The sequence below is a fragment of the Lithobates pipiens genome, unplaced genomic scaffold (assembly GCF_037356315.1).
Source record: "Lithobates pipiens isolate NorthernLeopardFrog02 unplaced genomic scaffold, aLitPip1_a1.2 Scaffold_18, whole genome shotgun sequence".
In the NCBI taxonomy this organism is placed as follows: domain Eukaryota; kingdom Metazoa; phylum Chordata; class Amphibia; order Anura; family Ranidae; genus Lithobates; species Lithobates pipiens.
In genome coordinates this window covers 657,215,494-657,230,703 of record NW_027507758.1, presented here as the reverse complement: position 1 = coordinate 657,230,703, position 15,210 = coordinate 657,215,494, and the positions used below count along the sequence as shown (strand labels likewise).

Here is a 15,210-nt window from a genome sequence, read left to right as displayed (position 1 = left end):
TCACCCTTCCCCTTACCCACAATCCTTTCTCTTTGTTCTCCTTACCCATAATCCTCTGTCCCAATCTTCTCCCTTTGATACCCACAGTCCTGGCTCACAGAATCCTCTCCTTCCCCATTCGGTCGTGTTTGATCCCCACGTTCCATGCAATGAGAATTTTGTCTCCTCTCCTAGTCATGTTCCTCAGTAAGAAGCCCAAAGAGAAGGAAGCTGAATCTCGCAGTCAGGTCATTGAGGGGATCAGCCGCCTCATTTGTACAGCCAAGAACCAGAACACCATGCTGCGAGGTGAGTGGCCGATATCGATGTGGCTTCACGTCGGTGTCACTGGTGATCTGATCTCATTATTTTTCTTTGCAGTCACCATAGACGGGGTGGAGTGGAACGATGTCAAGTTTTTCCAGCTGGCTGCTCAGTGGCCAACTCATGTCAAGCAGTTCCCTGTGGGCGTATTTGGTCATGTGAAGATGTGATGTCATCATCGGAGAGGAAGATCAATCACTGTGTTTTCCCTTCCTGAGTCAGTGACTTCAAGTAGGGAGTTGTGTAGTTTTTATGGTCACTTTTCCTACAAAATGAAGATATTTTTGAAATATGTGTGTAAAAAAGACTGTGCCGTCTTCGTGAAAGTATTACTACTAGAACCCCACATAGCGCTTCGTTTTCACAATATCCTGAAAAGAAACAAATTCTCAGTGATCTTCCCTTTTCCAAAAACTGGAAGGAAGAATCGTCCATTCCCCCGTCTGGTTCCAGAAGGGAGCGATGTCCGTTTTCCCATCTGGTTCTAGAAGGGAGCCTCATCTGTTCCCCCTCTGGTTCCAGAAGGAAGCGTCGTCCTTTTTTCCCCATCTGGTTCTAGAAGGGAGCATCGTCCGTTTCCCTGTCTAGTCCCAGAAGGAAACGTCGTCTGTTTTCCCATCTGGTTCCAGAAGGGAGTGTCATCCATTCCCCTGGCTGGATCTAGAATGGAGCGTCTTCCATTCCTCCGTCTGGTTCTAGAAGGGAGCATCGTCTGTTCCCCTGCCTGGTTCTAGAAGGGAGCGTCGTCCATTCCCCCGGCTGGTTCTAGAAGGGAATGTTGTCCGTTCCCTGGCTGGTTCTAGAAGGGAGTGTAGTCCGTTCCCTTGTCTGGTTCTAGAAGGAAGCGTCGTCTGTTCCCCCATCTGGTTCTAGAAGGAAGCGTCGTCTGTTCCCCCATCTGGTTCTAGAAGGAAGCGTCGTCTGTTCCCCCATCTGGTTCTAGAAGGAAGCGTCGTCTGTTCCCCCATCTGGTTCTAGAAGGAAGCGTCATTCATTTATCTTCTACATATCTCTGGAAAAGCATCATTCACTGCACTGCTGGCGGGGAGATTCTCTCATTTCCCACCATTACAATTCAGGAACAATTTATAAATGAGGAAGAAGCGGGGATTTACCTCTTGCACTTCAGCAACTAGTCCAATAAATATGTCTGTCTGTTCCTGATTTGGTAACTTAATGTAAATGACACTGATAGGGGGCGTTGGGGTTCCATCACTTCTTAGAGTCTGAATTTTGCACTATATGAGGATTCACAAAGCTCTCCATGTGAGGAAAAGAGAAGATGGGAAACCCCAGAATAGAGCCGTATGGACTAGAGAAGGCGGGAGACCCCAGCATAGAGCCATATGGACTAGAGAAGGCGGGAGACCCCAGCATAGAGCCATATGGACTAGAGAAGGCGGGAGACCCCAGCATAGAGCCATATGGACTAGAGAAGGCGGGAGACCCCAGCATAGAGCCGTATGGAATAGAGAAGGAGGGAGACCCCAGAATAGAGCCGTATGGACTAGAGAAGGCGGGAGACCCCAGAATAGAGCCGTATGGACTAGAGAAGGCGGGAGACCCCAGCATAGAGCCGTATGGAATAGAGAAGGAGGGAGACCCCAGAATAGAGCCGTATGGACTAGAGAAGGCGGGAGACCCCAGAATAGAGCCGTATGGACTAGAGAAGGCGGGAGACCCCAGCATAGAGCCATATGGACTAGAGAAGGCGGGAGACCCCAGCATAGAGCCGTATGGAATAGAGAAGGAGGGAGACCCCAGAATAGAGCCGTATGGACTAGAGAAGGCGGGAGACCCCAGCATAGAGCCGTATGGACTAGAGAAGGCGGGAGACCCCAGCATAGAGCCATATGGACTAGAGAAGGCGGGAGACCCCAGCATAGAGCCATATGGACTAGAGAAGGCGGGAGACCCCAGCATAGAGCCGTATGGAATAGAGAAGGCGGGAGACCCCAGAATAGAGCCGTATGGACTAGAGAAGGCGGGAGACCCCAGCATAGAGCCGTATGGAATAGAGAAGGCGGGAGACCCCAGAATAGAGCCATATTGAATAGAGAAGGCGGGAGACCCCAGAATAGAGTTGTATGGAATAGAGAATGTAGGAGACCCCAGAATAGAGCTGTATGGAATAGAGAAGGCGGGAGACCCCAGAGGACGAGAGAAGGCGGGAGACCCCAGCAGTGCTGTATGGAATAGAGAAGGCGGGAGACCCCAGAATAGAGCCATATGGAATAGAGAAGGCGGGAGACCCCAGAATAGAGCCATATGGAATAGAGAAGGCGGGAGACCCCAGAATAGAGCCATATGGAATAGAGAAGGCGGGAGACCCCAGCAGAGCCGTATGGAATAGAGAAGGCGGGAGACCCCAGAATAGAGCCGTATGGAATAGAGAAGGCGGGAGACCCCAGCAGAGCCGTATGGAATAGAGAAGGCAGGAGACCCCAGCAGAGCCGTATGGAATAGAGAAGGCGGGAGACCCCAGAATAGAGTGGGATGGGGGGGGCTCATCTTCTCTGTAGACTTTCTGTGAAATGTGATGTCATTTATTGTTGATGGGAATCTGATACTTTGACAAATAAACTGAGATGTAGTAAGGAGAGTTGTTATTTTGTGATCTTTGCTACACTTTCCCTAGTTGGGAATATTGTAAATTTATATTCTTGGAACTGATGACCTTAAAGGAGCTGTAAAGGCAGACGGTACCTTCTATGCATGAAGATGTGCAGCAGCCTCCTCCTCCCCCCTTTCTACCCAGTGATGTCCATGAGTGTCTCTGCCATCTGAGGCTCTCCCTCCTGATTGGCTGAGACACAGCAGCGGTGTCATTGTCTCCCGCTGCTGTCAATTAGCCAATCAGGAGAGAGAGGGGGCTGGGCCATGGCTCCGTGTCTGAATGGACAAAGGGAGCTGTGCCTCGGCTCGGGTGTCCCCATAGCAAGCTGCTTGTGTTGGGGTCACTCAACAGGAAGGAGACCTGAGAAGAGGAGGATGGGGGCTGCTCTGTGCCAAACTATTATAGAGCCGGGAAGTAGAACATGTTTATTATTTTTATAGGAAAAAAAAAACAAGACTTTACAATCACTTTAACAATGGATCAGAAACATCAACTATACCCCCCCAGCAGCCACGCGGCATGTGACATGTCCATGTCTGATGTCCTGCTGGGACAAGTTGGGGGACGTCATTGGCACACCAAATAAGCAGACTGCCGATCTCCGCCCATCATCTGAGGAACCTGAATTCAGGTCTGTAGAATGGAAATCTGTTCCTGAAGGAATTCGTGATCTAGTCCAGCCATTCTCAACTGCGGGTCCTCTGGAAGTTGCTGAGGGTTCCTCCAGCACAGGTTGTTAGGGATTCCCTCAGAGGTTGCTGGGGGGTTCCTCTAGAGCAGGGGTAGTGAATTATAGTTTAAGGAGGTCCGGTAACTAAAAAAATTTCCGCCCAAGGTCTGTGCCATGAAAGATTGTACGCATCTTCTTTCTTTTTTTTTTTTGGCGTAAGCCGCCCTCTGTGGCTTTTTTCTTACCGTTTCCTCCACACACTCTGGTTATACTCTAAATGTCCCCAATAACGTTCCCCCGTTCCATTGGGCACCCCTACCAGAGTAATTCACTACATTGGGTGCCCCCATCATACTATACTACCCCCATAAATCAGTTGCCACCGTCAGAGTACCCCCTTATATCAGGTGTCTCTCATCAAAGTGCCCCCTTACATTATGTGCCTTCATCAGAGTGCCCCCTTAAGATAATATGTGCCCATCAGCATGACCCTTACTTTATGGTATGGGGGCGCGCTAATGGGCACATTTTGTTGCGCCCATCAGAGATAACAAGCAACAGGGGGAGGGCACGTGATGTCACATCTTACCCTGCAGCCCGGCTGGGAGATAGTAAGCAGCAGGGGGCCCATGGTCCCAGCAACCAATGACTGCTGAGCAGAGGAGTGGGGGATGTGGCACTGTACACTGACAGTCCGGGCGGGCGCATTGCTCGGTCCGTGTTCAGACCATGGGCCACCATGTAATGACGACTGTTCTACTGTAGAGGTTCCTCAGAAATCCCCCCCCCCGGGGTTGTTAGGAGATCCCTGAGCTATGGCCGATCGATCTTCCATCTCCTGCATCGTTCCAGCGCTCTACCCCCACATTCTAGAGCCAGAGGTACGGCAGCGGAGATGTCTGAGGGCGACGTTCTTCCAATCGATCGTCAATGTGAGGAACATTTTCCCGCTCACCACCAATGACTTGGTCTTAGCTGGAGTTCCCTGAAACCGGGAAATTATTTCATGTAGCCCCCCCCTCCCCCTCCCCCGGGGGTAAAAAGGCAATTCTAATATTTCTATTAAACTTTAATGTGGAGCCGGAATAACCATCTCAATGCCCAAATTCCATTGTTGTATTTATTTCCCATCCCCCCTTAATCACCCCACTGAGGGATCCATTTATATGTCACTGAAGAGAACTCCGACCTCATCCAACAAATCTTTCTGTAAACCTGCTCATCGCACATGTCGCAGTTAGATACCGACAGTCCCATTGCTGCGCACAGAATTCCACCGCTAATTTGTGAAAAAAAAAAACAACACTAAAATAAATAGTGTCACTAAAAGCAACAAATTCCCCAAATCTGTAAATAGAACGGTGACTGTGCTCTGCCTATTATATATAATAATACATACAACATCCAATCATTATCCCTCCGTCCATCCATCCATCCATCTCTATCCACTCAGCCAATCATCCATCCATCCATCTCTATCCACTCAGCCAATCATCCATCCATCCATCCCTCCCTCCCTCCGTCCCTCCGTCCAGCCAACCTTCCCTTCATCCATGTCACCAAACCTTCCTCCATCCACCCACGTCTCTGTCCATTCATCCATCCCTTCAGCCAACCAACCCTCCATCCTTCCATGTCTCCATCCTTCCAACCCTTCATCCACATCTCTATCCACTCAGCCAATCTTCCCCCCCTACATCTCTCCATCCATCCAACTCTCCATGTCTCTGTCCCTCCAACCAACCTTCCCTTCATCCACGTCTGTCCATTGATCCAACCAACCCTCCATCCTTCCATGTCTCCATCCAACCCTTCATCCACATCTCAATCCACTCAGCCAATCTTCCCTCCCTACATCTCTCCATCCATCCAACTCTCCATTTATATCTCCATCCATCCAACTCTCCATGTCTCTGTCCCTCCAGCCAACCTTCCCTTCATCCACGTCTCTGTCCATTGATCCAACCCTTCAGCCAACCAACCCTCCATCCTTCCATGTCTCCATTCATCTTCATCCACTTAACCAATCCTCCATCCATGTATGTCTCCAACCATCCCTCCCTACATCCATCTCTCTGTCTCCATCCATCCAACTCTCCATCTATCCCTCCCTTCCTTCAAGTCTCTGTCCATTCATCCAACCCTCCATCCCACATCCCTCCAACCCTCCTTCCTTACGTTTATCCATGTCTGCATCCAACCAACCTCCCTCTATTCATCCATGACTCCAATTCATTCCACATCCCTCCATCCACCTCTCCAGCCATCCATCCTTCCCCCATCCAGCCAACCAATCCTCCATCAAATTGATCCATGTCTCCATTCATTCATCCATCCATCCATCCATCCATCCCATCCCATCCTCCACGTCACCAACTCTTCCTCCATCCACCCAGGATGATGGGAGGATGCAGAATAGAAAGGGCCGATGTTGATCGAGGAAAAGTTCCACTTTTACTACAGACATCAAACTTTTCTCCACTGAGAAACTCCACTGCAGATCTTCTCCAGCCCCCTCTCCCCTCCTCCATCATCCTCACACTCAGGGCGGGTGGGGAAGGTGAGGTGCGATGTTTTGTAAGATGTCCTGGATCCAGGAATGGGGGGGGGGGGGAGGAGATCTCTCAGGACCCTTTATCTGAATTTCTCTCCTCAGTTTTGCACATTATGATTGGATTTTGGGTGTAGCAATATATATATTTTAGGCAGAGTGCAGTCACCATTCTAATTCTGAACTCCACACCAACACGTTTCGCCTGCAGAATGGGCACAGAACTCTTTTGGAGAAACGCGTCAGTTGGGGTTATGGGGGGGGACACGTCTCCAGGATCTGGCTTAATAAGAAAAGAAGAGCGCAGTGTGCAGCCGGAGTGGTCGTGTCCTGGATGGGAAGGAGGCGGATCTCGGAAGGCGGAGCAGCTGTGATGTCACCTGGAGTGGTGTGGTTGGATTGGTGGATATATCACAAAGTGTTCATTTGCGATAACCGGGAAGTCACACCGGGCTCTCCGATCGATACGTTGCGATGTTCCCAGGAGCTCCAGGCTACTCCGGATATCGGAATGTTCGGAACATCGGTCTCTCCTCCGACGCAGCTCCAATGTTGTTGGTTATTTTGCGGACGCTGCAAAACTCTGACACCTGTGGGGGGATGGGCAGCACAGGCTCGTCATGTGACAGCAGCGGGCTCAGTAGGGAGGGGATGGGGGAGACTCCTCTTTATAGCCAAGGATTAGCGGATTGTCCGTCTTCCTGTAGATGGCGCCCTCCCTGAGCCGGCACATTATACAGGACAGCACATCGGTGGCACAAGGTAGAGGAGGCGTGTCCCTCCGTTTCCGGGAAGCGACAATCACCTGAATGGGAGGAGACAAAATAAGAAGTCATGACCCATCAATGACTCCGCCTGTCCTATTGTGGATAGAGGAAAGCCATGTTACGCCATCATCAAGGAGTAATGAGATCCCCCCCCCCCCGGAACACATCTCATAATACTGCCCTATAACAATGCTACTTATATGCTCAGCAGGCAAAAGCAAACAAGAGGGTGCTAGCTGACAATTTCCCCCTAGGGGCTCCATCCCCACCCCATTTCCAGCAGAGGTCCGGTGCACTAGAGGAAACTTTCACAGCAGCCAATCACCATGACCGGGCCGCGGCATCACGCCGTCACATGCTCCTCCCCTGTAGACTACAAGTGGTTATGGTGACACGCAATTACAGGAAGTGGCAGTGCCGGGATGGGGACAAACTGCTGCAGATGGATGAGGGCACAGAGCAGATTCAACCTCGAGTTTCTTCATATATAGAGAGATTTGTAGACTGGCCACTAGAGGGAGCTCCCAGTGGCTCAGTGCGATTACTCTAGCTGCTATAATGGAAAAAAAGTCATGCCGTACCTTCACCACCAGTGCGTCTATATGGACATAGCGCTCTTCCCTCAGGACTTGATCCACCAGCTCCAGTATGAGGCGCCTCTTCTCCTCCAGACTGGAGATATCGGGGGCTCCCTTCCCCCATGTAGGGATGAGAGTGAGAACTGTCCCCGCCCCCTCGCCACACAACACCGATGGGTCCAGATACAAAGACCCTGCAACACACAACATGCAGAGGGATGTCTGGGGGCGGTGTCATTGTAGTGGGGGGTGTCAGTGTGGGGGGTGGTGTCGTAGTGGGCGGTGTCAGTGTGGGGGGCGGTGTCGTAGTGGGCGGTGTCAGTGTGGGGGACGGTGTCGTAGTGGGCGGCAGTGTCGTAGTGGGCGGCAGTGTCGTAGTGGGGGGGGGGGGGCGGTGTCGTAGTGGGGGGGGGGCGGTGTCGTAGTGGGGGGGGGGCGGTGTCGTAGTGGGGGGGGGGCGGTGTCGTAGTGGGGGGGGGGGGGCGGTGTCGTAGTGGGGGGGGGGCGGTGTCGTAGTGGGGGGGGGGGCGGTGTCGTAGTGGGGGGGGGGGGCGGTGTCGTAGTGGGGGGGGCGGTGTCAGTGTGGGGGGGGGCGGTGTTAGTGTGGGGGGGGGGGCGGTGTCAGTGTGGGCAGTGTCATTGTAGTGGGCGGTGTCAGTGAGGGGGGTGGTGTCGTAGTGGGCGGTGTCAGTGTGGGGATTTGTCAGAGTAGGGGGCGGTGTCAGAGGTTATATGCAGCCATTAGTCATCTGTTAGTATGCCCCAGCTGGGATGGCATATTGGTTAAGCAGTGTGGGGGAAGGGGTGTGTGGCCACATACCGGTGTCCTCCCGTATTGCCAGGATTCCGGTCTTCGCTGTCAGCGGCTCCAGAGAATCCCTCAGAACTCCTCCAGACACTCCGCTCTGATTCCGGATCTCCTCCTCGGAAATTTCCTGCGGGGGGGGGGGGGGGGGATCAGATTGGACCCGGCTCTAGCAATGGAACACTCAGACCGCCCACGCGGTGGAACTTCAGAACATTTCAGTGACAATTTACATGGAAGCATCCGGAACATTCCATGGGATGCTCTGCAGATCCCGTCACTAAATGACCAATCCTGCACACCCCACCAGGACATCCTGAAGGGAGGGATAAATGGACAGCACAGGGGGAGGGTGGGGACAGAACATCCTGTGGAAGGGGGGGGGGGGTAAAGGACATCCTGTGGAGGGGGGGGGGGGGGTAAAGGACATGCTGTGGAAAGGGGGGGGGGGGGTCAGGACATCCGGTGGAAGGGGGGGGTCAGAACATCCTGTGGAAAGGGGGGGTCAGGACATCCTGTGGAAGGGGGAAGGGGGGGTAGGACATCCTTTGGAAAGGGGGGGGTAAAGGACATCCCGTGGAGGGGGGTAAAGGACATCCCGTGGAGGGGGGTAAAGGACATCCTGTGGAGGGGGGTGGGGTAAGGACATCCTGGGGGAGGGGGGAGACCCTCCTACATAGACTGAGTTCTGCCTACAATAGGACCGGCATTGTGCGTCTCACTATGACACGCTCACCTCCAGAAAGGACCAATCAGAGCCTCTAAGGAAAACCTTTTCCTGTCCACAAGCCGTGTTCCCTCTTTGGGCCGGCCCCCAGAAATGACAGTCTAATGCGGATTGGTTCCTAGATTTCTTATTTTACTTTTCACCCATTGGTCTGCTTCTCTGAGGGTGGAGTTAAACCGATTGCTAATTAATGACTATGTGGGGGGAGGGGAACTCTTGTCCGTGGCATCCAGTAACATGCCGATTGGTTGTCTCCAGTTTTCATATGTGAACCATAAACCGGTGGCGGCGCCACTCACCTCCTGCTGGTTGAAGTGCAGCAATATGAACATCTGGAGGGTGGAGACCCGGAGGGTGAGACCGCCATACCGCACCTCCGCATTCCCCAACCATGTCCACTGCAGCCGCTGTGACTGGCCAATAGGAGAGGAGCCTGGAAGAGCCGGACCTGCAGAACACAAAACCCGCCATTATTACAGACTGAGGAACGGGCACTTACCCGTCAATATAGAACGAGGTCTGCTCCTGGTGTGGTGCCCACATACCGCGGCTTCCTAAATGGACCCAAAAATCTGAACTCAATACACAAATATTTCACCTACCAAAGAATTTGTACCTCTGTCCATCCAGTCCTGAGATTTACACAGCTCTGTCACACAGCACAGCCCTGTCTAACTGGACCACACCTGAGCCGTTTTCTGCTGCAGTTATATTTTCACTTCCAGGTCTTCACCTCACTTTGCTTAGGGACAAGAAGAAGCAGCAAACGGATTAGCTGATCCCTTCATCCTCACTCTGCTCTCTCACCTTATTGGCTCCTTGCGCTGCTTCTCCCACCCTGTTCTGAGCCCTGCTGTACAGGGACTGTAAGAGGCCGATGCGGGGGTCACATTCAGGGACTCACACCGCTTGGATTTAATAATAAGATTTCTGAAGGACAGAAAAATCCCTTTTTTTGAAGGACAGAAAGCAACATAAGAGAAGTTCCAGTTCAGGTTATGCTGCCACCTACAGGAGAATCGGGCAACAACAGTAAAACACCTTCCACCCCCATCATGCAGTAAATAGTGGCAACCAGAAGATACAGGGAGGGCGCTGTTGTCACCTAATTTACTCCAGGAGATTTTTAGAGGTAAACGAAAAATCCTAATTTCTTAAAATCGCACATCACAGGACCCAGGGGGAGGAGGAGGAGGAGGAGGAGGGAGGAGGAAGGAGGAGGAGGGAGGAGGAAGGAGGAAGGAGGAGTAGGAGGAGGGAGGAAGAAGGAGGAGGAGGGAGGAGGAAGGAGGAGGAGGAGGGAGGAGGACGACATGGTCATGGCTACCCGATACGTCCCAAAGCACGGAACATGAGGGGCGGCAACAATGCCAACATGCCCAAAATCAGAATAGGGGACATCAGTACAAAGCCACCTGCAGGGCCTTTCAGCCCAAAGGGTCTCCTCTGGAGGTATGATCATCTACCAGGGACAACGTGGTGTGAAGAGAAGACCAGGCAGCAGAAATCTCATCACCTCCAACCAAAGCTTGATGCCGAGGAGACCAGGAGGCACCGAGCAGTCCTGGTGGAAAGAGCGCCGGCTTGGAAAGGAGGAACCTCGTCCCCCGATATCATAATCCTGAGAATCCACCAGAAAATAGTGGGATTGAGAAGCGGAACCCCTCCCGAGACCCTTCAGACAGAATAAGGAGGGAATCCGACTGTAGAAGGAAAGCCACAGACTTCAGATAAACTCTCACAGCTCAAGAGCCATCGAGACGAGCACCTTCTCTAGGATTACGGCCCACAGATGGCGACACAAAGGTCCCGATTCAGGTGGAAGGAGGTTAAAAGACAAAAATCTTCAAACACATCTCATTGTGGTGGAGAATCGGAAAGGGTTCTTTACAGGAAAGCACAGACCACTCAGAGACTGAGCCGAAACAATGGCAACAAAAGACAACCTTTCACAAGAAGCAACAACAGATTATCTTGGATTGGCTGAAATGGAGAAGTCTGTAAAACAGAAAAGACCAAATGAAGTTCCCGTGGAGACAAGGGGGGCTGCATAGGCAAACAATCTGCACCACACCCTCCACAAATGCCTTCATCACAGAACGGCCAAAACTGAGATCTGCCCCATGATGGTACTAAAAGCCGGAGACCCCTCCACACCACACTGGAGAAGGGTCAAAAGGCGCCCCTCAGCATCAGAGATAAAACCTGAGCCTCACACCAGAAAAACAGGCCTTCCATCACATACAAGGGTAGACCTTCCTGGAGGCCAACTTACACTATGCCCGATCCTCACCACAAGAGCTTCAACAGCCAACAATGCCCGCCGCCATAAAGCAGGATGGTAGACCGGGCGCTGAGATCGGGAAGTTCCCATGGCTCATCTGCCAAGAGATTTACTGTGTCCACATACCACATTCTTCTTGGCCAAGCCGGTGTGATCGGATTCACCAGCATCTCCTCCACCTTTATCCAGGACATCAGAAGATGAAGAAGCTGAAGTGGCAAAGAGGCTCAGATCAGGACATGACGGAAAGCATCCATGATGATCACCGACGCCAGGAACCCCCCGAGGAAACCAAGCCATCACCAATTGGTGGATTCCTTTCCGAATTGCTGCACCACAGGAACTGGTTCAGACACTTCAGGTCCAGAATAAGAGTGTCTCCAACAGGCTTGGGAACCAAAAGCAGTCCACAGTTGAAGCCATGAGACCTTTCCTCCCCAGGGATGGGTGCGACGACCCCCAGAGACGGCAGCTTTTCCAAAGGAAACCAATCGTGTGGCTCCAAAGAGACCTTCATGTATAAATCATGGAAGTGGAAGGCAGTGAAGCTACAGCTTGTAGTCTCTGGACGGGTCTGCACAAGTATGGGGGACCCTTCACCGTGAGGAGGACTCTGGAGTCCAGTTCTTCTCATAGAACTGGGATGTGGGCCTCTGCTTAACCACTTCAGCCCCAGAAGAATTTACCCCCTTCCTGCCCACCCCATTTTTTTTTGTCATACGGCACTGTGTCGCTTTAACTGACAAATTGCGCGGTCGTGCGACACAGCTCCCCAACAAAACTGACGTCCTTTTATTCCCACAAATTTCTTTTGGTGCCATTTGATCGTCTCTGTGGTTTTTAATTTTTTGCGCTATAAACGAAAGAAGAGTGACAATTTTGAAAAAAAAAAAAAAAAAATTAGATAGATAGAATATATATATATATATATATATATATATATATATTCTATCTCCACTTCAATACCGGGGGGGGGCACTTAAACACCTTCCTGCCCAGACCAATTTTGAGCTTTCAGCGCTGTCGCACTTTGAATGACAATTGCGCGGTCATGCTACACTGTACCCAAATGAAATTTTTATCATTTTTTTTCCCACAAATAGAGCTTTCTTTTGGTGGTATTTGATCTCCTCTACGTTTTTTTTTTTTTTGCTAAACAAATAAAAAAAATACCGAAAATTTTGAAAAAAAAAAATGTTTTTTTTGTTTCAGTTTCAAAACTTTGTAAATAAGTAAGTTTTCTCCTTCACTGATGGTGTTACACTGATGGGCACTGATAAGGCGGCACCGATGAAGTGGCACTGATGAGGTGGTATTGATGGACATTGAAGTGGCACCAATGAAGTGCCACTGATGGGTGGCACTGATGGGCACTGATAGGTGGCACAAATTGGCACGGATAGGCGGCACAGGTGGGCACTGATAGGCGGCACAGGTGGGCACTGATAGGCGGCACAGGTGGGCACTGAATAGGCGGCACAGGTGGGCACTGATAGGCGGCACAGGTGGGCACTGATAGGCGGCACAGGTGGGCACTGATAGGTGGCACGGATGGGCACTGATAGGTGGCACGGATGGGCACGGATGGGCACTGATAGGCGGCATTGTATTATAATATACTGTACTAATGGATGCCAATCAGTGCCAAACAATAATGCATGCCAATCAGTGATGCCCATTGTGGGCACTGATTGGCATCCATTATGGGCACTGATTGGCATCCATTGTGGCACTGACTGGAATCCCTGGTGGTCTAGGGTGGCATACCTTGTCCTGGGCATCCCTGGTGGTCTCGTGGCATCCCTGGTGGTCCAGTGTGGGCATCCTCGGGGGGGCTACACTGATAATCAATCAGCACAGACCCCCCGTCAGAGGAGCAGCCGATCGGCTCTCCTCTTCTCGCGTCTAACAGACGCGAGTGAGGAAAAGCTGATCACCGGCTCTTCCTATTTACACTGTGATCAGCCGTGATTGGACATGGCTGATCATGTGGTAAAGAGTCTCCGTCGGAGACTCTTTACCGAGATCGTAGTTGTGGGGGGTCAGACTGACACCCCGCAACAACGATCACCGCGATGCATGCCCCCACCCCCCCCCCCGGGGGGGCACGCAGCGGCTCATAATCCTGATCACGTCATATGACGTCCGGTCCGGATTATAAAACCACTTTGCCGCCGTCATTTTGTTATAGGGCGGGCGGCAAGTGGATAAAGATAGATATATATAATTTTTTTTTTTTTTTTTCCTATAATAAATATCCCAATAAAAAAAAAAATAATAAATAATAATAATATTGCAATAAGTGTATATTGATTGGTTTGCGCAAAAGTTATAGCGTCTACAAAATAGGTTATTGATTTATGGCATTTTTATTTTTAATCAGTAATGGAAGTCATCAGCGATTTTTAGCGGGACTGCGACATTGCAGCGGACAGATCGGACACTTTTTTTAAAACCATTGACATTTATACAGTGATCAGAGCTATAACTAGCCACTGATTACTGTATGTGTTCTAACTGTGGGGGATAGGACTGACTGGGGGAGGAGAGCGATCGGTGTTCCTATATACTAGGAACACACGATCGGTCTCCTCTCCCCAGACAAGACGTGGCTCTGTGTTTATACACACAGATCTCCGATCCTGTTCTGTCACAAGTGATCGCGGGGTGCCCAGTGGACATCGCAGCCGTCAAGCACGTGCATCGGCTCCTCAGTGGCGTCAAGCATGCGCACGCACCCTATACTGGCGTTAAGCTGAGGACGTCATTTGACGCCCACCCAGGATGGGAGATCCCATCTCCGCACGTCATTTGACTATACCTGGGATGTGAAGCGGTTAAAGCCCAAGGCTGCGGACCCAGTTGAATGAGACTTCCTGAGTTCAGGGGGTCCCGGAGGTCAATAGACATCCCCCACACGCCCCCTTCACTGGGAAAAGGCCTTGACTCCAGACCTGGGTGGGGTCTTTGGGGATCCACTTCTTTTACAGAACTGGGAAGTGCGTTTCTGAAGGCATTATTGGTTTCTGGAGTAAGAGAACCTTCTGGATGAAGGCAACCAAGTTACTCAAACGAGGGCAGCCTCTAACGTTGCTTTCTGCTGAGACGTTGCATTGGTCAGCCCTTGAGCCTCCTCCTCATATAAGCCGACTTACTGCCCAACCTGCACAGCTGCCATATCAAGTCTTCCAAGGCGTGACACTCGGGGTCCAATTCTCTGCAAAGAATATATGATTTTCCCAAACTTTGAGGGGCTTGCAAACTCCCACCAGAGAGAAGGATCACATATATAACCAGACCACAGTCCCCTCCATATACAACACACCACATTCACCCCGCCCATAATAACCGATTGTCAGCGTCCTCCTACCACTTACACTTCCTGAAGAAGGTGGTGAATCTCAGCAGAGGGAGAGCCAAGGAACTGGAGAAATACTTCTGTGGGTCGTCCATAAAGAAGTGAGCAGAGAACGGCCAACACTGAGCTGAGAGGAGAGAAACCTCAACATCGGACCCGTCCTCCGTCCCACCGCCGTCCTCCGTCCCACCGCCGTCCTCCGTCCCACCGCCGTCCTCCGTCCCACCGCCGTCCTCCGTCCCACCGCCGTCCTCCGTCCCACCGCCGTCCTCCGTCCCACCGCCGTCCTCCAACGTCACCTGAGAAGAACCAAATTCCAGAAGAACTAGAGGGAGAGCAACACCCAGCCCAACCCTACACTTCATTCCAAACCCATCCCCCCCAACTATTCCCATAACAGCCCTACCCATCCAATCCCGTCCAACCATCCCCCATTCAATCCCGTCCCCCCCATCCAACCATCACCCCATCCAATCCCGTATATACTTCTACCCCATCCATTCCCTTCTCACCATCCCTCATCCAATCCCGTCCCACCATCCCCCCATCC

At 51.5% G+C, this 15,210-nt stretch overlaps 3 protein-coding genes across 6 annotated transcripts in view; 2 read left to right on the top strand and 1 right to left on the bottom strand.

Annotated features, from left to right (window-relative positions):
- Positions 1–506, top strand: part of LOC143989352 (phosphofurin acidic cluster sorting protein 2-like) — a 134,714-nt gene extending 134,208 nt beyond the window's left edge. For all 4 annotated transcript variants that reach the window (XM_077489454.1, XM_077489453.1, XM_077489451.1 and 1 more), the window contains 2 exons: positions 175–288; positions 361–506. In XM_077489454.1, coding sequence (XP_077345580.1) covers positions 175–288; positions 361–473 — 227 coding nt within the window. In that variant the 3' untranslated portion in view covers positions 474–506. The remainder of the gene's footprint in view (positions 1–174; positions 289–360) is intronic.
- A 1,079-nt stretch (positions 507–1,585) lies between these two features.
- LOC143989359 (uncharacterized) lies at positions 1,586–2,901 on the top strand. Its single transcript, XM_077489460.1, has 2 exons — positions 1,586–2,737; positions 2,775–2,901. The coding sequence occupies exon 1, from the start codon at positions 1,586–1,588 to the stop codon at positions 2,354–2,356; it is 771 nt and encodes a 256-aa protein (XP_077345586.1). The 3' UTR covers positions 2,357–2,737; positions 2,775–2,901.
- Positions 2,902–4,644: 1,743 nt separating this feature from the next.
- On the bottom strand, positions 4,645–15,040 carry LOC143989356 (cullin-9-like). The gene is made up of 5 exons (XM_077489458.1): positions 14,680–15,040; positions 9,318–9,466; positions 8,307–8,421; positions 7,490–7,680; positions 4,645–6,946 (listed from the first exon to the last, which is right to left on the bottom strand). Exons 1-5 carry the CDS (start codon positions 15,023–15,025, stop codon positions 6,779–6,781), a joined length of 969 nt encoding a protein of 322 aa, XP_077345584.1. The 5' UTR covers positions 15,026–15,040; the 3' UTR covers positions 4,645–6,778.
- Between the last annotated feature and the right edge of the window lie 170 nt (positions 15,041–15,210).